Source organism: Medicago truncatula, chromosome 8 (genome assembly GCF_003473485.1).
Source record: "Medicago truncatula cultivar Jemalong A17 chromosome 8, MtrunA17r5.0-ANR, whole genome shotgun sequence".
NCBI lineage: Eukaryota > Viridiplantae > Streptophyta > Magnoliopsida > Fabales > Fabaceae > Medicago > Medicago truncatula.
This window is the reverse complement of record NC_053049.1, coordinates 48,807,405-48,832,045: the sequence shown is the minus strand read 5'-3', so window position 1 is coordinate 48,832,045 and position 24,641 is coordinate 48,807,405. Positions and strand designations below refer to the sequence as shown.

General features: G+C 35.6%; 4 protein-coding genes and 5 non-coding genes across 9 annotated transcripts; 6 read left to right on the top strand and 3 right to left on the bottom strand.

The window, feature by feature from the left end:
* Window positions 1-1,455: 1,455 nt before the first annotated feature.
* Window positions 1,456-4,960, top strand: LOC11426500 (small nuclear ribonucleoprotein Sm D2). Its single transcript, XM_003630939.4, has 6 exons — window positions 1,456-1,609; window positions 3,348-3,404; window positions 3,515-3,533; window positions 4,161-4,241; window positions 4,337-4,441; window positions 4,544-4,960. Exons 2-6 carry the CDS (start codon window positions 3,400-3,402, stop codon window positions 4,658-4,660), a joined length of 327 nt encoding a protein of 108 aa, XP_003630987.1. The 5' UTR covers window positions 1,456-1,609; window positions 3,348-3,399; the 3' UTR covers window positions 4,661-4,960.
* LOC112417600 (small nucleolar RNA Z159/U59) lies at window positions 1,754-1,839 on the top strand. The gene has a single exon (XR_003008201.1). It is a non-coding gene; the product is annotated as a small nucleolar RNA Z159/U59 (small nucleolar RNA).
* LOC112417602 (small nucleolar RNA Z159/U59) lies at window positions 1,938-2,021 on the top strand. The gene has a single exon (XR_003008203.1). It is a non-coding gene; the product is annotated as a small nucleolar RNA Z159/U59 (small nucleolar RNA).
* On the top strand, window positions 2,415-2,498 carry LOC112417603 (small nucleolar RNA Z159/U59). Its single transcript, XR_003008204.1, has one exon. It is a non-coding gene; the product is annotated as a small nucleolar RNA Z159/U59 (small nucleolar RNA).
* On the top strand, window positions 2,788-2,871 carry LOC112417599 (small nucleolar RNA Z159/U59). Its single transcript, XR_003008200.1, has one exon. It is a non-coding gene; the product is annotated as a small nucleolar RNA Z159/U59 (small nucleolar RNA).
* On the top strand, window positions 3,093-3,175 carry LOC112417601 (small nucleolar RNA Z159/U59). Its single transcript, XR_003008202.1, has one exon. It is a non-coding gene; the product is annotated as a small nucleolar RNA Z159/U59 (small nucleolar RNA).
* A 2,944-nt stretch (window positions 4,961-7,904) lies between the features above and the next one.
* Window positions 7,905-9,103, bottom strand: LOC112417458 (F-box protein SKIP23). Its single transcript, XM_039829204.1, has 2 exons — window positions 8,689-9,103; window positions 7,905-8,542 (listed from the first exon to the last, which is right to left on the bottom strand). Exons 1-2 carry the CDS (start codon window positions 9,098-9,100, stop codon window positions 7,917-7,919), a joined length of 1,038 nt encoding a protein of 345 aa, XP_039685138.1. The 5' UTR covers window positions 9,101-9,103; the 3' UTR covers window positions 7,905-7,916.
* Window positions 9,104-13,363: 4,260 nt separating this feature from the next.
* LOC112417457 (uncharacterized) lies at window positions 13,364-17,183 on the bottom strand. Its single transcript, XM_024773163.1, has 5 exons — window positions 17,061-17,183; window positions 15,113-15,291; window positions 14,786-14,997; window positions 14,283-14,552; window positions 13,364-14,172 (listed from the first exon to the last, which is right to left on the bottom strand). Exons 1-5 carry the CDS (start codon window positions 17,181-17,183, stop codon window positions 13,364-13,366), a joined length of 1,593 nt encoding a protein of 530 aa, XP_024628931.1.
* A 1,586-nt stretch (window positions 17,184-18,769) lies between these two features.
* Window positions 18,770-22,543, bottom strand: LOC11415757 (aspartate-semialdehyde dehydrogenase). Its single transcript, XM_003630937.4, has 7 exons — window positions 21,878-22,543; window positions 20,928-21,014; window positions 20,781-20,825; window positions 20,608-20,703; window positions 20,413-20,514; window positions 19,242-19,396; window positions 18,770-19,148 (listed from the first exon to the last, which is right to left on the bottom strand). The coding sequence occupies exons 1-7, from the start codon at window positions 22,448-22,450 to the stop codon at window positions 19,067-19,069; spliced, it is 1,140 nt and encodes a 379-aa protein (XP_003630985.1). The 5' UTR covers window positions 22,451-22,543; the 3' UTR covers window positions 18,770-19,066.
* Between the last annotated feature and the right edge of the window lie 2,098 nt (window positions 22,544-24,641).

Here is a 24,641-nt window from a genome sequence, read left to right as displayed (position 1 = left end):
TCCACTGTTCCTGCTTATTATCTTTTTTTTTTTTTTTTTTTGACAAATATTATCTTTTTTTCTTATTCTCTTTTGTTTGTAGATTAGCGGCGAGTTTGGGTATGTAAAAAACGTTCGGATCTAAAAAATTTGATGGAAAAATAGCATCAACTGACTATTTAATTTATCTGTACTTTGTTTGGATGTAGTTTTCCCCCCTCATTTTAATCTACATTTTGAAGATGGAAGAAGAAAATGATGGAAGAAAGAAGAACTCGCACTTAAATGGTCTTTAAGAATGAGAGAGAATTAAATAAATAAGAGAAAGTTAGAAAGAGTAGTAAAATTGTACCAAAAAAAAAAAATAGTAGTAAAATTTGCTGAAGAAAAAAAAGAAAAAAAATAGTGGTACAATTTTAACTGAAATTAAAGTTCAAAAGATGGAAGAAGTGGAGGGAAAATAACAACAAAAATGACCTGTCTATCCTCAAGATTATAGATATAGGAGGTTTGATAACGACATTTTAAGGAGTTCCGTCGTAGTTTCTACTCTTAATCATATATTTTTTGTTAAACCCAAATTTTCTTAAAAGTTTATTATAATACCCAAATTACCCTTTTATATAAATTTTCTTAAAACTTGATTTCATTCATTGTCATTCTAAAATTTCACCATTTTTCACCCACAAACGATCAAACAATTCTGATGTTCAATCAATCTCTATGGAAGATTAAAGAGTGAATCAAAACATCTTTCACCGATACTCAAGTGCATATAAGTAAATGAATTTCTTCTTCTTTTTCAATAATGTTAGTTTCAATCTTCTTGTTCTTGTTCAACTGCACTATATGACAGTTTCAATTTCCATCGTCGAGGTTAACTTAAATTCAATTTAAGCAGGTTCATGTAAACTTCGTTTACATAACCTATTTAAACTTAGTTTACATAACCTACTTAAACTGAGTTTACATGACCTACTTAAAATGAGTTTAAGTATGTACACTTAAACTCAGTTTACATGGCCTACTTAAACTTGGTTTACATGACTTACTTAAACTAAGTTTACATGTACATACTTAAATTGAGATTACGTAAAATTATTGAACAAGGTTGAACTTTTAAATGTACACTTAAACTCAGTTTACATGACCTACTTAAATTAAATTTACATGACCAACTTAAAGTGAGTTTAAGGATGTACACTTAAACTCAATTTACATGACCTACTTAAATTAAGTTTGCATGACCTACTTAAACTGAGTTTAAGTATATACAAGAAAAAGAAAAACATATAATCTAATAAACAATAAAAACACAAATTGAACCAAGAAAAAACTTAGAATTAGGGAACCCATGACAAGAAAAACATAATCGATTGAAGAACACAACTTTCTAAGAGGAGTATATTATTTGTGGGGGTATGAACGAAAATGGGGGGGCTGAGTTGGATAAAAGCGGTTTTGGGCTGCGAATGGGCTCGTTGACCCGTCGTTATCATACAAAACAAAAACGCGATAGAACCTTTGAACAGAACAGAACTAGGGTTTAAGAGTATAAAGAAGAGTAGATCCGAATCGGTACTCGAATTCCATTCATTTCAGATCTGCTTCTGTTTCTGCTTGCTTCGAGGTACGTTGCTTCCATTTTCTTCAACTTCATACTTTTTAACTTCGAAACGTATTTCATTTTTGTTGAAATTAAGAATTGCTACTTTAACTTGTGTTATCTTTGATTTTCAATTTTCAAATTATGTTTTCAATTTTCTGAAAAAAAGTCTCTGAGGATGATGAAAACAACATAACTTTCGTTCTTCTGAGTAATCCATGCGGAAGATACTTGGAGACCTGAACTGAGGAGACACTTTTCTTGTACATTATTTTCTTGTTTGCTCAGAGCTTTAGTGTTGGATTAGGTATTACTCTTGATTAAGGCCATGTCTTGAAACCCCATCTTAAAAGGCTCTCGTGATGATCAAACCAATAACTTTCGTTCTTCTGAGTTATCCATGCGGAAATCATATGGAGACCTGAACTGAAGAGCCTTTGCTTATGTTTTCCATTTTTTGCGTTTTTTTATTGTGATTGTTGTATGGGGGGGGGGGCTATCCATGCCTCAAAAGCTATGAAGCACGAACACTCTTCGGATTAGGTTTGTCCCGTGTGTTGTGTCTTACACCGACGCCAACACTTGTAATTACGCTTAATTATGTGATTTTTTAAAATTATTTGCTGTGTCAATGTCTGTGCCCTTTATCCGTGCTTCATAGCTAACAAGCCAGTTTTGTGGGGTTGTGTTAGGCCCAACCACAAATTCTAAGAAGAATATTTTTATTTTTTGTGATTTATTGTAGAAATTGAGCACACAGTTGCCTTGATTTTTGTTCCTATATCCTCTTTTTGGTGATTCTTGCCTTGGAACACCACTTAAATGTAAAACCTCTGAGGATGATCAAACAAATAACTTTCATTCTTCTGAGTTGTCCATGGGGAAATTTTATGGAGACCTGAACTGAAGAGGCTTGCTAATGTATTTCTTCTCCTTTCCTTTCTGCCATGGCTTTCACATCCCATGTTTTACTACGATCTTTTTGTTGTTTAGCAATTCTACGGAGACCTGAACTGAATAGGCTTGCTGATGAATCAATTATGCTTTTATTTAATTTGTTATTCACGATTTTCAGGATTTTAAATTTAGATTGATTTTATGGTATGATAGTTTCTTGTTTGCTCAAAGCTTTAATGCGAGTAGGTCTTGTTTAAGGTTATGCCGTGTTAAGTCTGTGCTATCCTGAAACCTCCATTCAAAAATCCTCTGATGATGATCAAACAAATAACTTTCGTTCTTCCGAGTTGTCCATGCGGAAATTATATGGAGACCTGAACTGAAGAGGCTTTCTATTTTTTTTCTTCCCATTACCCTAGTGTCATATCTTCATCTCTTGTGTTTTTATTATGATTTTATAGTTGGACTTGATTGTATATATCAAATTTTAACAGTTGTTTTTTGGTTTCTTGTTCCAATTGGCTTTTTTTGGCACTTCTAGTTTTATTATCTGTTATATATGCTCTGTCTTTTGAAATCTATCATGCCTTGAAAACTCCGCTTGAGTATAGCCTCTGAGGATGATCAAATTATAACTTTCGTTCTTCTGAGTTTAACATGCGGAAATTTCATGGAGACCTGAACTGAAGAGGCATACTCGTTGTTATTTCCCCTTCCTTTGTGCCATGGCCTCCAAATCTCTGTTTCAGTGTGCTATTGTTGTCCTTTGTAATTTAATTTAGATTTTAGCCTTCAGCTCATTGCTTTCTTGTTACCTTTTATCATTTAATAACTGATTGATTTATGTTATTACTCCTCTTTGCAGTTTCAACTTCTTTAGAGGAATTTGGTAACTGCTTGCCACAGACTCTTCCAAAATGAGGTATGTATTCTCTTGCTGGTTATTTTGTGAAATTGAGATATATTATTATCATTATTTTTAAATTTTCAGTTGTCTAACATTTTTTGTTTTCTTGATTTTTCTTCTTGAAGCCGGCCAATGGAAGAAGATGTAAGTTACTTATTCTTTAATGATATTTTTTATCACAAGTTTTGCATTATGATCCTGATATGGATTGCATATCTGTTATGTTCTATTTAGTGCACATTTGGATTGACGTTGAGTTTGGCGAAATCTTGGTGTCACCTTGATTTTAACAGAAGCTACACTTGGAGTTTCAACAATATTGCAGTGCCAGCATGATTTAGTCAAACTCACAGTCAAGCTAAACATTTAAGTACTCAATATGCTCTATTTGTTGTGGCCTGATTCAGAATTGTTATTTCATCATATCTATGTTTTATCATTACATAACTTGGTAAAGGATTTTTAGTTTATGTTGCTAAAAAAAATGTTCTGTTAATTTCGAAAGACAGCTTTGTGTTGTGGCTATGTTTCTTAAGAATGAAATACTAATTGGTTTCTACATTTAGTAACATTACTTTTCTTTATTGAATTTAAGTTTTCCCATCTTTTTTATTTTTTTTTTAAAACAAAGAGGCCTGAAGCCCGGTCTTCTTTTTTCTTTCTTCATGCGTCTCAATGGTTCTTACTGCACTTTGACTTTAATGTTAAATGGTTGTTTAAAGTTTAATATGCTTTAAAATCTTGTCAAGCTGACATACTCAATTGTTACAGGCTGTCGGGAAGAATGAGGAAGAGGAATTCAACACTGGTCCACTATCTGTACTCATGATGAGTGTGAAAAACAACACACAGGTATTTTTTTTATACGACACACTCATAGTACTGTGTGTTCTTCTTGATTGGTGCTCAGAATGTTTTTGATGCTGATTTTACAAACACCTATGCAGGTTCTGATCAATTGTCGTAACAACAAAAAGCTTCTAGGCCGTGTCAGGGCTTTTGATAGACACTGCAATATGGTTCTTGAAAATGTCCGGGAAATGTGGACTGAGGTATGCAACATTTTGTTTATGCAAATTACTTCTCTACTTAGTACATTTGAATTTACTTTTCTGCTGGTGGCATAAGCTAAATGTTCTGCTTGTATGTATCAGGTGCCTAAGACCGGTAAAGGAAAGAAGAAGGCTCAGCCAGTCAACAAGGATCGTTTCATCAGCAAAATGTTCCTTCGTGGAGATTCTGTCATCATTGTTCTTAGGAACCCCAAATAAGCTAGTATCTCCATCCCTCTGTTGAACTAGTGGGCTCTTCTTTTTGGCTTTGTTTTCTTGCATTATTGGTATGAAATATGGTTTAGACTGAAAGCCAAATTTTATTGAGATGTGGAGAAATTGGTGGAGGATCTTGATTTAGGTGTCGATGCTTCAGAACAAGATCAAACAAATTTGCGGGTCTATTTTTCAATTATGTACATGTAGTTATGATGTATGAAATGGTTTGACTCTGGAATAGTTTAACTTTTACATGCGACTAATATGTTGTTACTCTCCTTCCTTATTATTTAAGCTCAATCTTCTCCCCGCTCCAAAAGTATAAATAGTTTAGGATTGTTTACTGGTTATGATAATGGTGAATGCGGCAATATTTGATAAGGGTGTTTAAAATAATTTTATTCTCTCTTTCAGCACCCTGCTGTTACAGCAGGGAATCATGTTCCTTACAATAGAACATTATCTAGTAATTTGTTGCTGATCCAACTTAGTGGGAATAAGACTTTGTTGTGGTCCAATTCTGAGCGAAATTATGTGACAGGGAACTTGCCTTACTAGAAGAGACAAAAAAACAAGTTTAATGATTTATAATTGCTAGCCTTGGTCCTATAATTACCACACGTATGAACTTGATGATTCTGTTAGTACCAAAGACTCTTGGAAATAGTAAACTTGGTGGGTTCAGTGAGTGAGAAATAAGGTGCCAAAACACATTTATCACCACCAATCTTCTCAAAATCTTGCAAGCATCACAACGACTCTCTGAGCTGAGTTTGTCTACTCAGCACATGGTTTCATATGCTCGACATTGATCTCACATATTGGTATATTGGTTAATTATATACCAATATATCAATATCAGAAGGAAGATTCATGAGAATGATCATACAAGGGAGACTTTAATTTGTCTTTGCTTCTTTATTTTTGTTTCCTTTATGTTCTCTTCTGCTTAATTAAGTAGTTGGGGCTTGAGTGGTTAATGAGAGGCAATTAAAGTCTAAAGATAGCATAAACCCCTATGGACATGTCATAAACTTTCTCATCAAACAATGTACGCATCAATTACTTTCTCATCTGTTAATGGAAAAAGAGAACAAACAATATACATAATAGTAGCATAAATTCATTGGTGTTTAGCTGGGGACACTGCATAAACCTCGCAACTGAGAAGTAGCTGAAGATTCAGACTTCCCTTCCCCAATGTCCTATTGTTGGCTGACATTATATTGTAAAGATGTCATTTTGTAACAACCAATACGATTATCAAGTAAAATATTCAGGTATGAGTTGGAAGCATCATGCATGAGGAACATTAACAAATAATGGTGAGGTAGCTAAGATCCAAATCAAGATGATATAATTGCGTACGGATAGGTGACATTCGAGGAACATAAATATTCTTCTTGTCTCCCATAATTGGTTACTTCTTTTGCTATATATGAAATGAAAAATCCAAACACTAAGCTTCTTTTCTCTAAGAAAACAATGGCAGTCATAGAAACAAATATAAAGAGATCTCTGCATATCCGCAGCAACAGCTTACCCCTCCACACCTCACCCTCTTATATCACAATTTGAGAACAAATTGCAAAGATTGAAGAGTTCCGTAGGTGACTCTTCAGCTTCATCATCTTTGGTATGCAACAAACTTAACGGTATGCAGGATAATTTGCTTGACTGCATCGATAAGTTCCTTCAATTTCCAATTGAACAACAAGCCTTAGCACAAAAGTGCAATGAAAAATGTGTTGATGACATACTAGAAAGGTCTCTTAGAATATTGGATATCTTCAGCACAACCAAAGGTTGCCTTTCACTATCAGAATATTGGAAAACATTCAAGAACTACAGTTGGTCATCAGAAGAAAGAGAGGAGTTGAAACTGGATTCACAGTTGAGGGTGGAGAAGACATTGTTTGAAGGAAGTGGGTTTTTCCTTTTAGGGCGCAATGTATGAAGGATTGGGCAGGGAAGGTATGAAGAAGAAAGAAAGAACAGAGAGAGGAAGGTGGAAATATTGGTTTTTAAATTTCAAAATTCGATGATTACGTTTTTTAATTTCATCCTATGTAAATATTTGTTTTTGGTTTTAGTCCCTCGAATAACATCACTTATCATCTCTCATGCCACATAAGCATGTTTTGCCAACTCAACAAGTGACACGTATGCCTCTGTTAGCCAGCACAACATTTTTTAACGGAAGATGACGTTAGGGACCAATTCCAAAAAGTTAACAAGATACAAGGGCTGTTTTACAACAAAAAAAGATACAGGGATTAAAAGCAAAAATAGTCCAACTTACTAGGACCTTTTACATATTTAAGCCATTATATAACTATTTAATATTTCTAATAATTACCTCAACAATATATTTTGGCCGGATTGATGTTTCATCAGGGATAGAAGAAATTAATATTTTTCAAATGTTGGGACAAATTACACTGTCGGGGAAACATCTTTTTAGTACCATGATAAGTTAAGTTTACCTGATTAAACTGATCCCTTGTGAGAGGTATATGTCTAACTCAAAAAAATTAGCATACTTGTATAATCATCTTTTTTGTTTGGTACAAAATGACCTGCATTATTGGCTATTCATTCTTTCAGTAAAAATTTGTTGCTATGACTAAGTAAAAGATGTTGGTTTAATACAATTGGTTTTGTAGCTTTTGCGATAGAACTGACAGCTTTTGTCAATGCCCGAATGTGGCGGGACAAGAATAGTGTTACCCTTAAATGGAGTTACATTGAGAATACCATAATTTTGAAAAATCTAAATCAACATTGCTTGGAAAGTTTCTGTTAAGGATCTAGAAGTGGAGTTTTTTTTGGAGTAGCTTTTAATTAAAAAAAAAAAAAAAGTGATCATACTATTAAAGATAAGAAAGCAACAACTGTAACAAAGTAAATATGAACAAAAGCCATAAACCATATATAACTTGGTTATTTACTAACATAGTATGAGCAATTTAACAAACCAATGCAGAGGATCCCTTTCATTCAAATTATGATACAACGAAAAAGAATAGACAACTCAGCTTTGTTTTTTCATTGCCAAGTGTTGAAGAAAGTGATAGAAGATTCATTGAAAAAAATTACACATATGAGGGGTGAGAAACAAGAGCAATTGAAGGAATTGAAAAGAAAAAAATACCAAGTCTTCTAGGAAAGAGAACACTTTTGGCAACTGGTCAGGACATAAATAGTAGTAAAGGTCCTAGGAATTGAAACAAAATACCAAGATAAGATAATCTTTTTATGAATGCTGCAGCATTTTAAGGATCCAGTCAGGAGGTGGCCAGAACAAGTTGGAGTGATCAGGATAATCGGACAAAGGGGAAACTCTGCGTTGATCCAAGTGAAAAACACACATCCCACAAAGCATATCGTCAAAATAGTTGAAGGATTCACAAGTGAAGATTACACAATTCCCTTTGGCAATAGACAAATCCGAAGCAGTAGTAGAAAATGAATATTCATTCCCCAAGAACAAAATTCTATTCCCTAAACTCGTTAACTTTACCCATTTCTTATGCTTCTCATTGAGCGTGAACACATCAAGCCGTAGACCATCTTCACCCGGGAACCCAAAACCATGAGAGTCATAGATGTCCACTAGCAACAACTCACCTTCACTCTCTACCAGGAATTTTATGTCCCCTCCATCAACATGTTTAGCCACTTGTTGCACACTAAAGTCCGCTGCTCCATAAGCAAATGTCCGACCAATTTTATTGACTATATAAAACAGCTCTTTAAAAACACATATGTCTACAAAGTGTGTTGACATGCGGGGCATCAGCTCCCATCCGTTACTATGTAATTCGCACAGAGCAACAGGTTTATTTCCATGGCATGTGACAGCAGCAACCTTTCTTCGCCCCTTTTTTCTCAGCTTCTACCTTATTCTAAACAGCTCCCTTTGTTGATGTAACAACATGAGATGGCGGGTATCAGACCCTTGTGAAATGGTCGGTATGGTCCGTTCTTTGTTGCTACTGTCAATGATAAAGTTGGTTCCTAAATGCACGACGTCAGACAATTTGTTGAAGTCAAGCACGTAAGGAAGTCATAAGGAGAAGATGAGAATTGTGGACGGAGTGGGTGGAAGAGTTGTGTTTCTCCGCGTGAGTTTTTGGTAATTCTAATCAACCAAGGACGGAGGGGGATTTCTTGTTCTTGTTGTTGTGCTGGTGGTGGTTTGATGAGGAAGAGGACGTGTTTAGAGAGGGATCTCGTGGAAAAACTTGGTAATTTGAAGGGTAAAATCTGATGGTGGTGATTTGAGATGGAAGATCGGCGCCACATGGAACAAACCGATCGAAAGCTAATGAGATCGAGATCTTTATCGAATAGTTGCGATATCAGATTGACAAGATCAGTTGGAAGTTCAGACCAATCTACCTCTGCCATGGAAGCTTCTATCCTCTTCTTTTCCATCGTAAAAACAAAAAACCCTAGCAGAGAATCTGCTCTACTGTTGAAATTCGGTGTCATTCACAACAAACATTTAAACGCTTTAAGTGGGCCTTTTTCTTTCACAAATGTTTCGTAGACACCTTGCAATCCCTCCACCCTTTAAATAAAAATAAAAGAAAAAAACAAAACATGGAGAACGAAAATTGGGGTTCAATGGTAAGGACATGCATGCCAGGGTTCAAATCCAGCCACCACACAAAAAAAAAAAAAAAATAGGGAAAGGTTTGAGAAAAGGAAAGAGAGATCGTTCCCGCCTAACCCTCAGAGAGCACATCATGGTTGCCATAACATTCATCCATCTACAAAAGCTTCATTTTTATTTTCTTTCTGACTCTTCTTCCTTCCCTTGCAGTTTGTTTCAAAATTGACTTTCAAAATCTTCTTATTTCCTCCCTAAAAAATAAAAATCTTCTTATTTCCATTAGGGCTTTAAACTTGTTTTTTTTAGCAATCTACATCATATATCGTAATTTCTTATGTTGTTATTCTCCTTCATTATTATTTAAACTCAATCTCCTCCCCGCTCCAAAAGTATAATATTAGGCTCTCGCATAGTTTAGGATTGCTTGCTCAAACCTAATTTCATTGGTTATGATAATGATTAATGCTATTATGAATCAGAGGATGCCGAGTATCAAGGTCCCATACAATGGAAAGATAGAATGCATAATGCTCTCTAGGAATCATCACTAAGAAACAATTGTATAAAAGATGATTGAAATGATACATTGCGGAGACGAGTGAGTATTAATGAAAGAATAAATAATTAAAAGTTGAAAATTTAAAAAGCTTCTAGCAGCCCTATCATTGTTTATGGTTCTGATTAGATGTTCATTTGGGGTAATTCTCCCATCAGCCCTACATGATTGCCCGATGCTAGTAGAATATGGAACCAACTTGACTTTATTCATTCTAATGTCTTCTTAACCAACAACCTCTGTGAATGGCAATAAATTGTTTTGTTTTTCAAAGAGCCTCTTCGAACAATTGGTAGATTTTTAACTCTATCACGACCTTACATAATGACATCTCAATTTTTTGGATATGCTATATTTAAAGGAGTTGAGTCTAACTTTAGACTACCACGACATGACTAATGAACTTGAATATGGTTGTTCAAATGTGTGTGAGAGACCACAACGCATGAGTATATACATGAACATTTTACAAATTGAGTTCAAGTTTTGTCAATCATCATATTGAAATTTAGGTTGAGCTTAACTTAACCCCACAAAAGAGTTGTAGAATGAGAGAATTGTACTTGTATCATCTTGATAATTGTAACTTATTATTTGATAAAGACATTCGATGATGAATAGAAAATTTAGTTAATGGTCAAACAAAACTAAAGAAAACATTGATCACAGACTAGTGTCATCCAGTGGACGATAACCGAAAAAAAAAAAAGCATAATGAATCAAATCCACATTGGAGCAAATATGAAGTATTTCTTAACCAAAAAAATAAAATGAAGTATTGTATTAATTCATTCAAATGCTTCTCAAAGTAAGATACGCCAACCTCTTGATATCCAAGTAGCTTGCTGTCATAAGGAGATAAAAAAGTTTAGTGTGATCAACCTTCACGAATTTAGAGTCCCAACACTTGAGATCATTCTCTAAATATTTTTCATCGGAACTCGTGGCCGCAACCTCCACATGCTTCTCACTTTTCCCAATATCTTGCTTGTCACATTTGTAATAGGAATTAAGTTTTCGGCACAATCTTTCTCTTTGATCGTTTGCGATTCAAGTGCCACCACCTCATCAACCTCAAATGTTTCTCCCCCGGAATTCCTCAGAGTGATCATCTTCTTGGTTGTCAAAGACATGATGATTGGGGAAAGGTGTCAAATCGCTAAGCTTTAACTTTTTCTTAATTGTGAGGTTGAAACTTCGAATCCCATTGTTTTCGTATACATATATTTTAAGAAGATATATAGTTAATTGAATATTTCCTCGGGAAAAAAATTGATAATTGATTCTTGGTCGACAAGTATCAACATAACAAAAACGTCAATAACTGGGGGTAACATTTCACAAACCCTTGGTAAGTTTTTTTGGAGGTAGGAGGTTAATTTTGATGGCTTTGGAATAATTTTGCATGTTGGTGATTGGTAGTAATATTGATTACTTATGAAGGTGGATGGGGATGATGGATGATTCCTTGGGGTGGAATTAGTTCTTGTTTGAGTGCAATTGCTCTATAATTTCTTGACAAGATACAACTGGTTGCAGCTCTACGACCACGACCAAATGTGAGCGGTTTGCAAAGGTGGAGGTTAACAACATCTTGGCTTAACTGTATGAAGATAGAACACACCATCTCGTTGTTTCTCAACAAAGTCAGTCATGTTGATGCCCTCTTTATTTTTTAGATTAGTTCCTTGGTTCGGTAGAAAAAATTTAGATGCTAAAAATAAACAACACAACAGCACTCCTGGCAATATTTCTAACACTGATTACAAAAATAAACAATTTTCTATCACCATCGTGGACAAAGTTGCTAAGGTGAACATGCATGATAAATCAAATGAAAATAGTGCAGAGGAAGATAGAATCAAAGCTAGCAGTAGTTGGCCAACAAACATGCATGATAAATCAAATAACATGATGCAAGCTTCTACAAATTGAGTCAATTGTGTCTATTGTTCTGTAAGGATCATGAACAATCAAAATTAACCCAAGCTTCTACAATAACCTCTTCTAGCCACACTAGAAGCTACCAAACTAGGCTTATAGTAATATGTTTGTCCCTGAGAAGATAACTCTGAGATGAGTGCTACATTGTACAGGGGCATTACAGCTTAAAAATAGTGAGATTCCTATAGGTTCTTATTACATTTGTCTATCATTAACTCAGAGAAAGAAAAAAAAAATTATACTCTTATGATCATATAAATCAATACTAAAGAACTGCACAAATTAATATTTGTATGATATGAGTAAAATATTTCAACACATCTTCATATATTATTCACATTTTGGTTCTGTTTCTCCAACTCTCAATTATTTATTTATTTATTTTTTTTTTGAAACAGCTTATATTAATAACACCGAAATATACAAGCAGTACACATTACAGCGGAGGCCAATAAGCCAAAAAAGGAAAAGAGCAGGACTGCAGTTGTAACACTGCAGAAAACAGCAGCCAACCAGCAACCTGAAAAAACCAATAAACTCCCTAAAAACTGAAAACAGAACACAGGGAAGGCAGCAAGCCTAAAACAGATCCTGCTATCAAAACAGAAGCCAAAACACAACCTGAACCCAGCAACCAGCGACACCAAAAGTCCCAGACACCTCTAAAACTACCCCACCTGTCGGAGCAAGCATTCCTTGGGGTTCCAACACCACTCATAAAAGAGGCAGGGAGGACTCTTAAGTTTTGTAATCGCCCAATTCCAAGAGAGCACCTTAATGTCATCAACAATTTCCCCATGATCTTTCACAATAGAATTAAAAATCCTATCATTCCTCGTTTTCCAGATCGTCCAGAGAACTGCATGCCAAATCATCCAATAACCTTTACGGAGCTTTAGTCTCCCAGTCTCCCCACTCCAACACTCAAAATGTTGGAAGAGCGTTTGAGGAGTAATAAAATTAATCCCCAACCAGCAACATACCATCGACCACACTTTGAAGGACATATCACAGTGTAGAAAAAGATGAGCCGCCGTTTCTCCCACTTGATCACAAAACACACACCTAACTGAGGACTCCGTTGGGAGAATACGCCGTTTCAATAGGTTATCCTTAGTGGGGATACGATCAAGGAGCGATTGCCAAGAGAAAACCACCACTTTAGAGGGTGCCAGACTCTTCCAAACACAATAGCTTTAGTATTCTCCAAAGGCTCCAGCGGCATTTGCAATTTCACAAGAAGGGAATAGGATGATGAGACCGAGAAGATCCCTCCCTCCTCCAACTTCCACCACCAAGAATCCATTGGCTCGGAAACCTCCCGCCCCTCCAACTCATCTAGGAGAATATGCACTAAATCCTCTTCCCAAACAAAAAGACTTCTCCTCCAAGTTAGATTCCAATCACCATCCACCCAAACCTCCCCAACCATCGCTTCTTTTTGACTAGAAATTGAGAAAAGCCTCGGGAATGTTAGACATAGTGCCTCATTTCCCACCCAATGGTCTAGCCAAAACCTGACAGTCTCTCCAATTCCCACCTTCCTCACCATCTCCCTATTAAACCAATTTGCCCCCACCACTCATTCCAAAGACATCAAATCTAACCACCACCTCGAAGCCAATGATGACCAAGAATTATAGATTGGGTCCAAAAGAAAATTAATGCGGCTCCCATATTTACACCGAAGGACATCCTTCCACAACGGTTGTTCCGGTTGCACCAACCTCCACCTCCACTTAGCCAAAAGGCTAATATTTACCAACCTCATATCTCGGATCCCCAAACCTCCCTTATCACGGGTTAAACACACCGTTGCCCATTTCACCCAACACACTTTCTTTCCACCATTGACACCTCCCCATAGGAATTCTCTTTGAATTCTCACCACCCTCTTCCACACCTTTACCGGCAACTTAAAAAAAGCAAGATAAAAAATAGGAATAGCATTCAACACCGCGTTAAGAAGGACCACACGCCCTCCAAGACTCACATACTTATTTCCCAAAGAATTAAGCCCTTTCTTCAAAACATCCAACAAAGGCTCCCAAGTCGACAACCTTCGCGGATTTGCCCCTACCGGTAAACCCAAGTATTGAAACGGGAGAGAAGCTTCCCTACAATTCATAAAATTGCACGCCGCATCCATAAACTCCCTACCAACATTCACTCCGATCAAACAACTCTTAGCAAAATTAACCTTCAACCCCGAAGCCATTTCAAAACCTCTTAACAAAGCCTTAAGGGTCCATAAGTTATCCACGGAAGCCTCCCCTATACGAAGCGTATCATCGGCATATTGGAGATGAGACACCACTAGGCCATTATTCCTAAAATCAAAGCCCTTGAAAGAGTTGGAGTTGATAGCATTCCTCATTAAGCCACTAAAACCTTCCGCCACCAAAAGAAATAGGAAAGGTGCAACGGGTCCCCTTGCGTTAGCCCTCTTTGAATGCTAATTTCCTTCGTCGGTGTACCATTGACTAGGATAGACATATTACCTCCAAAGACACACGCTTTCATCCAAGCTATCCACTTCACGTAAAAACCCATCCTCCTAAGCATGTACTCCAAGAAACCCCAATCTACCGCATCGTAAGCCTTTTCAAAATCCACCTTAAAAATCAAACATTTTCGCTTAGCCCTTCTTGCAAAATCCACCACCTCATTAATCACCATAACCCCATCCACCAAATCTCTCCCTTTAACAAACGCTGATTGAGAAGATGAGATAATGGAGCTCATAACCTTTGCTAGCCTTCCCGCCAACACTTGCAAGAAGTTTGTAGAGACATCCTAAGAGGGATATGGGATGATACTCCTTCAAAGTGAAAGGATTATTGACCTTTGGAATTAAAGTAACAAAATAGGACAAGAAACTCCTCGGCACCACCTCATTTGCATGAAATTGATCAAACATGATTCTCACATCATGCTTGATAAGATACCAAAATTCTTTGATGAAAGCAAAGTTAAAACCATCCCGGGTCCGGGCTTTTATTACCATCACTTTCCTTAACCACCTTTTCAATTTCCTCCATAGAGAAAGGGGCAATCAAATCCCTATTTTCACCATCCGAGAGAATTTCAAACGCCACCCCATCTAACCTCGGTCTTTCCCAATAAGTAGTTGTCACTTGCCTTTCAAAATACTCCACCACCGCCTCTCTAACCTCCTCCGGAGTTTGCACCCAACCTCCCTCCACTTGAAGTGCTCTAATTAAGTTTTGGTTAGCTCTCAATTTAACACTCTTATGAAAGAACTTCGAATTTTCATCCCCCTCTTTGAGCCATTTGGACTTAGACCTTTGCACTAGGGATGCCTCTTTACTTTTGAGTAGCTTCCATAAATCCGCAAACTTCAACTTCCTTGATTCCACTTCTTGAGATGTAAGAACCCCCTCCTCTCCCTTTTAAGTCCAACTCCTCTATATCCGCCTTTAGTTTCTCAACTCTAACCTCCAAATCCCCATATTCCGTCTTACTCCACAAACGAAGGCTAAGTTCAACCTTCTCAATTTATTTTTCAACACCACCCCCATCTTTAGAAACAAATATATTTTAAGTTTTCAATTCTCAGCAAAACGATGGAGAAAAAGAAGTATGTAAATCAGCGTATTCAAGTTGAGTGTTTGAAATGGAGAAGAGCATCAAGTGTTCTATGTGATACGAAAATACCACTCAAATTGAAGTGAAAATTTTATCGGACAACTACAAGACCGGCGATGTTGTACAAAATGGAGTGTTGGACAGTCAAGAACCAACAAAAAAATAAAATAAGCACAACATAGATGAGGATGTTGTATTGGATGTGTGGTAAGACTAGACGGAATATGATTGCATTGGATGTGTGGTAAGACTAGACGAGATAAGATTAGAAATGACAACATTAGAGAGACAGTTGTGGTAGCACCTATAATAGAAAAGATGGTGGAAAATAAGCTTAGAAGGTTTGGAAATCTAGAGAGAAGACCTATAGATTCTGCAGCAATGAGAGTAGATCAGATAGATGACAGTCATATCACTAGAGGCAGAGGAAGAGCTTGAAAAACTATATGACAAACTATTAGGAAATATGGTTTACGATAGAACATTATCCAATAATTTTTTGTTGATCCCACTTAGTGGAATAAGGCTTTGTTGTTGTGGTTTCAATTTTAACCAAAATTATGTGACAAGTAACTTGCCTTACTAGAAGAGACAAAAAATCAAGTTTAATTGCTTTATTATTGCTAGCCTTGGTCCTATAATTACTACCCGTAAGAACTTGATGATCCTGCTAGAACCAAAGACTCTTAGAAATGGTAAACTTGGCAAGTTCAGTGAGAGAGAAATAAGGTGCCAAAACACATTTATCAACAATCTTCTCAAAATCTTGCAAGCAGCACAGTGACTCTATGAGCTGAGTTTTTCAATTCAGCACATGATCTCAAAAGCAAATTGTTGCTGCAAGGACTCACATATTGGTTAATTATATAACTATTTAATATTCCTAATAATTACCTCAACACTATATTTTGGCCGCATTGATGTTTCATCAAGGATAGAAGAAATTAATATTTTTCAAATGTTGGGACAAATTACACTGTCGGGGAAACATCTTTTTAGTACCATGATAAGTTAAGTTTACCTGATTAAATTGAGCCCTGGTGAGAGTTATGTGTCTAACTCAAAAATAAGCATACTTGTATAATCAAGTTTTTTGTTTGGTACAAAATGATTTTCTGCATTATTGGCTCCTCATTCTTTAAGCAAAATTTTGCTAGGACTAAGTAAAAGATGTTGGTTTAACACAATTGGTTTTGTAGCTTTTGCAATAGAACCAACAGCTTTTGAAAAATCTTAATCAAAAATGCTTGGAACATTTCTGCTAAGGTATCTAGAGATGGAGTTTTTTCTAGAGTAGCTTTTAACTAAGATAAAAGAAAGCAATGATACTACTAAAGATAAGAAAGCAATAACAGTAAACCATATATACTTAGTTATTTACTAACATAGTATGAGCAATTTAATAAACCAATGCACATGATCCCTTTCATTCAAATTATGATACAACTAAAAAGAATAGACAACTCAGCTTTGTTTTTTCATTGCCTACTAGAGAACAAATCCTTCTCGAAAAAGAACAGACCTCATCTCAGCTCTTATTGTGGTGGTGGTGGTTTGATGAGGAAGAGGATGTGTTTAGAGAGGGATTTCATGGTAAAACGTGGCAATTTGAAGGGTAAAATCTGATGGCGGTGATTTGAGATGGAAGATCGGCGCCACATGGAACAAACCGATCGAAAGCTAATGAGATCGAGATCTTTAGCGAATAGTTGCGATATCAGATTGACAAGATCATTTGGAAGTTCAGACCAATCTACCTCCGCCATGGAAGCTGCTATTCTCTTCTTTTCCATAGTAAAAAAACCCTAACAGAGAAACTGCTCTACTGTTGAAATTTGGTGTCATTCACACCGAAAATTGCTTTTTTGACGTACAAACTTCCTAAAAACACATGAAAATGACATTTTTACCCCCAACGGTAGTTAACTACCACTCATACCAACCCAACTTAAAACAGTGGTTTTGAGTTTCCATGTATTCCTAGACAATACGTGGCAACAACACGCATATAAAACAGTGGTTTTTAGTTTCCATGTATTTTTAGGAAGTTTTGTAAAGGTTAGCAGCAAGTTCTACGAGGGCACTATGTTTTTTTTTGCTCTGCACCTTCCAGACCAACAAGAGACAATTATTCTGCGTGAGTTTGCGCCAAAATGTGTTCTTCAGTTAATTGTTCTTAGAAAATGGAAAGGTTAAAGAAAGATTGGAGGGTGTAGAATGTCAAGTTACAATTGAAGCTTTGCAAAATAACTATTAAATTACCACCGTTACTCCTGAATATTGATTCCAAACTCGTAATTTGTTTTCACGTACATACAATTAGAGCTGTCAAAAAGAGCCGGCCCGTATAGCCCGAATAAATATAGGACTTGGGCCTAAAATATTGAGCCCGAATTTTAATAGGGCTTTTTAGCCCGGTCCTTAAAAGCCCGGTACCCGTTAGGGCTAGCCTGAATGGGCCGCGGGTAGCCTGCATAACAAAAAAAATTCTATTATAAATTATATATATTTTTCAAATAATTATTTACTTAGTTGATTATCAAAGTAAAAAACAATAGTGAAAATTCAATGAATTAACACAAATATAAATGTAATATAAAATTATATTTATTCATTTCGTTATTTATAGTTTTAAAGATCGAATATATAAATATCTATAACCATAACATATCTAATTTATTTAAAATCATTTTCCTCGTCGTTTTAGTTTACGACGTTTGTACGAAAATGTTTACAATTTACTTTTGTGCTAGACATTATTTAAACATATTAAAAATATTATTTATAAAAAAATTATAGCAGTGTTTTATAGTACTTTTTTAAAATAAAAAAATATAATTTTTAATACGGACCGGCCCGTTTAGCCCGCGGCCCGTGTAGGGTCGGGCTCGGATAGTATATTTCAAGCCCGTTTTGTCAACCAGGCTTTTTGACCCGGCCCGCTAAAGCCCGAAGCCCGCTAGGACCGGCCCGTTTAGGACCGGGCCGCCCGTTTTGACAGCTCTACATACAATATAGACTAAATTGTATTTTTGTTCCTTAACTATTTAGGTAGTATCGCTTTGGTCCTCTAATTAAAATTCGATTTATTTTGGTCCTCTAATTAAAATTCGATTTATTTTGGTCCTTTAACTTCTTTCTGTTACACGTTTTGGTCCTTTCTGTTAGTTTTAATTCAAAAACGTTAGGTATTTTTGTATAACGGGAAGAAGTTAAGAAACCAAAATAAATCGAATTTTAGTTAAGGGACCAAAGCAATACTACCTAAATAGTTAAGGGACCAAAAATGCAATTTAGCCTGCAATATATATCTTAGATTTACTAAATTTATTGATGACATTACTCTCTAAAAAGAATTACTCACTTTAGAAGAGTTGAATTCATATATTCTCGCTCCTCAATCAAGGAGAATGTATTGGGTGATATTTTCATGCCATAACCAATGCTTGTTATTCATTCCACAGGAGCGGATTACAGAAAGTGTGAAAATAATCAAGGCCATGACAAAAATGTGTTCAAGCTAGTGAGTGTATTATCACATCCTTGAAAAATTCCTCTGACTAGCTAAACCTTACAAAACCAAAGAACTACTACTTCCAACTAGGAGATACAAAACTGTTTCAAAAGCAGCATAACTTGGAGGTACCAACTCAGCGAAACCTTGACATATTAGAACTCATAGCAACAACTCAGCAATCTGGATTGCGTTAAGTGCAGCTCCCTTGCGAATTTGATCCCCACATATAAAAATGTCTAACCTGCGTGTATACATCAACCATTCATGTAAAATGATTATGAATAAGTGCAAAACTAATTGAAAACTGATAATATATTGCCACAGAATAAATTACCCTTGATTCCCATCCTGAGATAGGTCACGGCGAATCCTGCCAACAGCAACATCGTCCTTATTTGACACTTCCAATGGAGTAGGAAAATTATTGGATTCACGGTCATCAATAACCACTACACCTGGAGAATTCTTCAAAATATCTCTTGCAGTGTCCTGAGGATATTAAAACCAAAGAAATTCAGATATGAGATCTTAACTTTAGCATGACTGTTTCCACTCAAAATGCATTTCCTTGTCCTACATAACCATATGAATGTGGGCATGACATGAAAAAACAGGACCCTGCTTAAAATTGTATAGGCCTATAGGGGCCACCATTCCATATTCAAACATGAAATACACAGAAATGTTACAACTATAAATAAACACCATTCCATACTCATCATCATAAACAAACACCAGCAGTATACACTAAAACTTAAAATTGTATAGGCCTATAGGGGCCACCATTCCATACTCATCATAAACACACACCAGCAGTATACCCTAAAACTATAAATATATAAATAAAGAAATATTATATAACCGCGGTATTCAAATTTGTAGACATGCCTGAATTTGTTATTTAATAAAAAAAGACTTGTGTGGAGAATTGTTTATACATATATGATAAAGACTGAATATAATGCAGATAAAGACTTAAAAATCCTGCATAACGTTTCCATGATGACAAGTGAAACATCACTTAGCCCTAAGACTAATTCTAGCAACACGCAATATGTCACACAACTAATTTGTTGATTTCCCTTATAATCACTCTACATCAAAAGCCCTTTATCCTTTGAGATTCTGAAACCAACCCTCCTTGGTCAACCATACAAGAAACACAAGTTAATACAGAGGAACTAAATATAACTGACCTCATCAACAAACTTCAATAATGGAATTCAAACAGTCAACTCTCAACTTAACTAAATGAATATTCAATAAATTTTATGAGCACATATTGTACCAACTTGAATCCTAATCCAAACTATCAGATACCAAAGAACACACATTTTCTTTGCCTCATTTTCGGAGGGGGAAATATTACTGAGTCCGATAAAAATTAAATATTTTTAAAAATGGAATAAATCAGTTGTGAGCCAGGTGTACTGGATTTGGAATACAATAGCATCCTTTGTTTTTTAAATGAAAATGTATGCACAAATTAAATTAGTAATGATTACCTCATCAAGGGGTCTCTCGAATTGAAGATTCACACTCTCTGCATGAGCCCGCATGACGGGTACTCGTATACATGTAGCAGTTACTTTGACATCCTTGTCATTCTGAAAGAAAAAAAAAATACAGTGAAATAAGTTATAAAGAATGTCATAATGTGATAAAAATAAAAATAAAAACAAATAAACCAGACGGCTTACCCAAATTTTCCTTGTCTCCTTGACCAGTTTCATTTCTTCTTCATTATATCCGTTCGAAAGAACAGATGCATTGTGTGAGAACAAATTAAAAGCATACTGCAAAAGAGAAAATTCATCAGAAAGCAGTTCCTGAACTTCAAAATCATGAGAGATGTACAAAGAGCATAACATACCTGTCGGTTAAATATTTTACATGTTGGTGGTTTTCCTTCCAATACCTTAAAAGTCAAAAAACAAAACCTTCAATTCGTGATCAAAGACCAGCAAACTAGTTTTTACTCACATAAGTTCCCAATACTAGAATATGAGATAGATCAAACCTCACGAGTCTGCAACTCAAGCTCTTCCATTGCAGCAGCACCAGCTCCACTAGCCGCCTGATAGGTACTAACAACCATACGCAACACCTGTAGCATTTATCAAATCAAACGCAGAGTAAATAAACCATAAAAAGCACACAAACTAAAAAAATCACACTAAAAATTAGCACCTAAACCCTACCCCTATCAAACACATAGAGTAAATAAACCAGAGAAAGCACACAAACTACTAAATCACACTAAAAAATGGCACCTAAACCCTACCCTCAACAAACACTATACACCATAAGTGTAAGTTTGATTTCATTTATATATGAGGCAAAATTGATTTCAGGTGTTCAAAATTGATTTTGAAATGTTTGGATGTCCCTGAATAGAATATATTTAATATGTGTTTGGTTCACCGTTTGCAATCCTTGCAATCCCAAACTCAAGTTTGTCACACTTCCCTAGACATTTCCACCACATATTTGTGAAGCTACAAATTGAAGAGTTGAAATTTCGTACAATTAAAAAGAACCAAACGTGGTTCCAAACACACCTTTACTCTTCAAAATTGATTCTAAGTTGAAGCTTGAACAGAAAATACCACGTGAATATTCTACCGTAGTAGCCAAGTTTTTGCCTCTAGAATTGATTTCTAGCTTCAGATTTACATAATATCCAAACATAAATATATAAACTCACTTTTAGCAAAAGTCAATCTTACAAAGTCAATTCCTTCAAAATCATCTATTTGCTTAACTCCCTTTTGCATGAATAACTCATCAAACTTACTTTTAGCCATAATCAATTTTACAAAGTGAATTAATTCAAAATCATTTTATGTCAGCTAACCAAACACGCTCTACATAAATTGACAAATTGTAAACATGAAAAATACCATTTTTCAATAAGACAATTGATTGAATTCAAGAATCAGTAATGAAATCAAGCGAAAAAGAACAAACCTTGGCATGTCGATGAAGAGGGGTAGCAGCCATTAAACAAATAATAGTAGAACAATTAGGATTAGCAATGAGAGCACCTTTTCCCATTCCAACCTTAATCTTCTCCATTGCTTCTGGATTCACTTCAGGTATCACCAACGGAACATTCTCATCCATTCGAAACGCAGAGCTATTATCAACAACTATGGTTCCACGATTCACAGCAATTGGACCAAACTCTTTACTGATTGACCCACCAGCACTGAAGAGAGCAATGTCGACGCCGTCGAAACTCTCCGCCGTCAGCTCCTCCACGACGTACTCTTTATCTTCGAAGGTCATGCGGCGGCCGGCGGAGCGTTTGGATGCGAGCATTTTGATGGAGCTGTATGGGAAGTCGCGGTCGGAGAGGACAGAGAGAAACTCTTGGCCGACGGCGCCGGTGACTCCAACGACGGCGATGGTGGGTGCGTTTTCTTGGAGAGACATTCGGACACGACCCGGAGCGGATGCATATTTGGGTTTGGGTCGGGTAGTTGGGAGGGTGGCGGAGAGAAAGGTGTTTTGGCGTAAGAGAGAGAGTGAAGAAGCCATTGATTGATTCGTGTGGGTTTAGAGTGAGAGTTTTTAGAGAGAGAGAGAGAGAGGGTTTTTACTTGACTATAGAGAGAGAGAGAGAGATGTTGGGACAGTAAAATGAACAGATGACAACCCAAGCAAATTAAAACAAATGCCACAAGGGTAAAATAGTCTTTGTATAAAGATTAGAGAAGGCAAATTTGATTGAGATCACCAAAAGGGTGAATAATGAAATCACTTATGTCACACACGCAAAAAAGAAACATACGCATAATTTATGTTTTACTAACATCATAAAAAAAACAAAAATTAAACTGCATAGCTTAAAAATTTAATATGCATAGTTTTTCCGGTCATCCATCGTGGTTTTATTCGACTTAAGATATTAATCTTTACAGTTGTAATTAATGATATTTTGTTCACACAAAAAAATCAATCGGTAATATCTTGATTAACAAAAAGTATAAAATATGTTTGGATAAATCAATTCAGTAATTTAAAGCTTATATTTTTATTTTTCAACTTGGATTTTGTTATCTCGATTGAAAAAATTAAATATCAAATTGATATATATTTGCTATGTTATTTCATATTTATAAACTAGATTAATGGCTATTAGGGGTGGTTTTTGTTTGAGTCGGAGTTTGTGTGGCAACTGATTTCCTCTTCTTTGTTTTTTTCCCATCCAAGTTTATTAGTGCTTATTGCACTAATATTTTGCCCATTCAAAAAGAAAAAAAAGATTAATCGCTAATTTTACTAAATACTATGCATTCAATCACATTGCTCGTACGCCGTCAACCATATAATTAGAATGTAGTTTTTTCTTTTGATAAGATTAGAATGTAGATTCCCGTGAGCTTAGCTCAGTTGGTAGGGATATCACATTTTATATGCAGGGGTCGGGGTTCGAACCCCAGACACTCCACTTTTCCACAATTAAATTGTGTGAGCTCTAGCCACTAGACTACTTGACAAAAAAAAAGAAAAGAAGGTAGCTATGACCTATCTATATTTTCTTTTACCGAACAAAATAATACAAAGTATTTATATTTAGATTTCGCACTCAATCATTGTTATGTTTAATTATTCAAACCAAATACAAAGCTATTATATTGCAACTACTACATTTTAGGTAACATTTTTTAAGGGAGCCATTGTCTATGAAACAAATAAAACTGCACAATTATTGTTGTCTCCACTACTCAATGCGATTCAGATTGAGATATGTTGCACTAGCGATGTTTAAAAACGAACCAACTCAATAGAAAAATCGTAAATCAAACCAATTCAAACTAAAACTGCAAAAAACCGTACTTGGTTCGGATGAATTCGGATGACTTTTGCACTGAACCGCGCGGTTCGGTTTGGTTTGCGGTTTGCATCTCAGCAACCGAACCAAACCAAACCAAACTGCAAGAATAATGAATATTACTTAAACATGTACTAGCCCAATTACATACATAGCTCAATAATAATTGCTTTTGATTTAATTTTTTCATTTTCAGTGATGAATTTGTTTTCTTTACTTCCAAGTAATTTGTTTCAGGCTTATGTTTCTTCTTAATTTTACCTATTTTGATATAAGTTTTATCTAATATATTATCATATAAAATATCTTATGTTTATTTTGCAACAAGTTGGCAATATTAGAGTTAATGTAATATTTTTTCATCTCGCGATAAACCACACAAATCGAACCAATCCAAACCGCATTGGTTTGGTTTGGATGACTTTTTAAAAATCAATCGAACCAAACCAAACCGCATGTTTTTTTATCTCGCGATTTGGATGACTTTTATGCTCAAAACCGAACCAAACTGCACCGCAAACACCCTATGTTGCACTGACACTGAGTTTTACAGTGTTTAGAACACTACGCTTATTCCACTTGGTGTTTGGATGAACTCACACGTATCCTCCCAATATTATTTGGAAAAGTGACAATTGATCATAAACTCAAGGAAGCAATGAGGAGCAAAAAAACGAGATTACCAAACCGAAAACATTCTTTAGATTTTGCATAAATAAATAGGACAATGATTGTTAATAATTGATACGTAAAAAATTGATGAAGATTCTCATTATTTCTTTGATTGATACTCTCTAAGTACTTGTACTTAAACTCTTTCTCGTTTCCATCTTCTTTTACATAAATTGATCATGTACTAAGTACTGTATACATTGTACTATCTCATTGTACAAC

Excerpts from the sequence above, each read along its gene's own strand:
- LOC11415757 (XM_003630937.4), bottom strand. The coding sequence starts at position 22,450 with ATGGCTTCTTCACTCTCTCTCTTACGCCAAAACACCTTTCTCTCCGCC. Across the intron at positions 20,515-20,607 it reads AGGAGACAAGGAAAATTTGG|AATGACAAGGATGTCAAAGT; the intron begins GTAAGCCGTCTG and ends TTTTTCTTTCAG. Across the intron at positions 19,149-19,241 it reads TCTCAGGATGGGAATCAAGG|GTTAGACATTTTTATATGTG; the intron begins GTAATTTATTCT and ends GTATACACGCAG.
- LOC11426500 (XM_003630939.4), top strand. Across the intron at positions 4,242-4,336 it reads GTGTGAAAAACAACACACAG|GTTCTGATCAATTGTCGTAA; the intron begins GTATTTTTTTTA and ends ACACCTATGCAG. Across the intron at positions 4,442-4,543 it reads TCCGGGAAATGTGGACTGAG|GTGCCTAAGACCGGTAAAGG; the intron begins GTATGCAACATT and ends TGTATGTATCAG.
- LOC112417458 (XM_039829204.1), bottom strand. The coding sequence starts at position 9,100 with ATGGAAAAGAAGAGGATAGAAGCTTCCATGGCAGAGGTAGATTGGTCT. Across the intron at positions 8,543-8,688 it reads AACAAATTGTCTGACGTCGT|GGCGAAGAAAGGTTGCTGCT; the intron begins GCATTTAGGAAC and ends TGAGAAAAAAGG.
- LOC112417457 (XM_024773163.1), bottom strand. The coding sequence starts at position 17,183 with ATGGAAAAGAAGAGAATAGCAGCTTCCATGGCGGAGGTAGATTGGTCT. Across the intron at positions 14,553-14,785 it reads GGTGGTTAAGGAAAGTGATG|TGTTGGCGGGAAGGCTAGCA; the intron begins GTAATAAAAGCC and ends ACTTCTTGCAAG. Across the intron at positions 14,173-14,282 it reads GAAAGCGTGTGTCTTTGGAG|GTTTTAGTGGCTTAATGAGG; the intron begins GTAATATGTCTA and ends TGGTGGCGGAAG.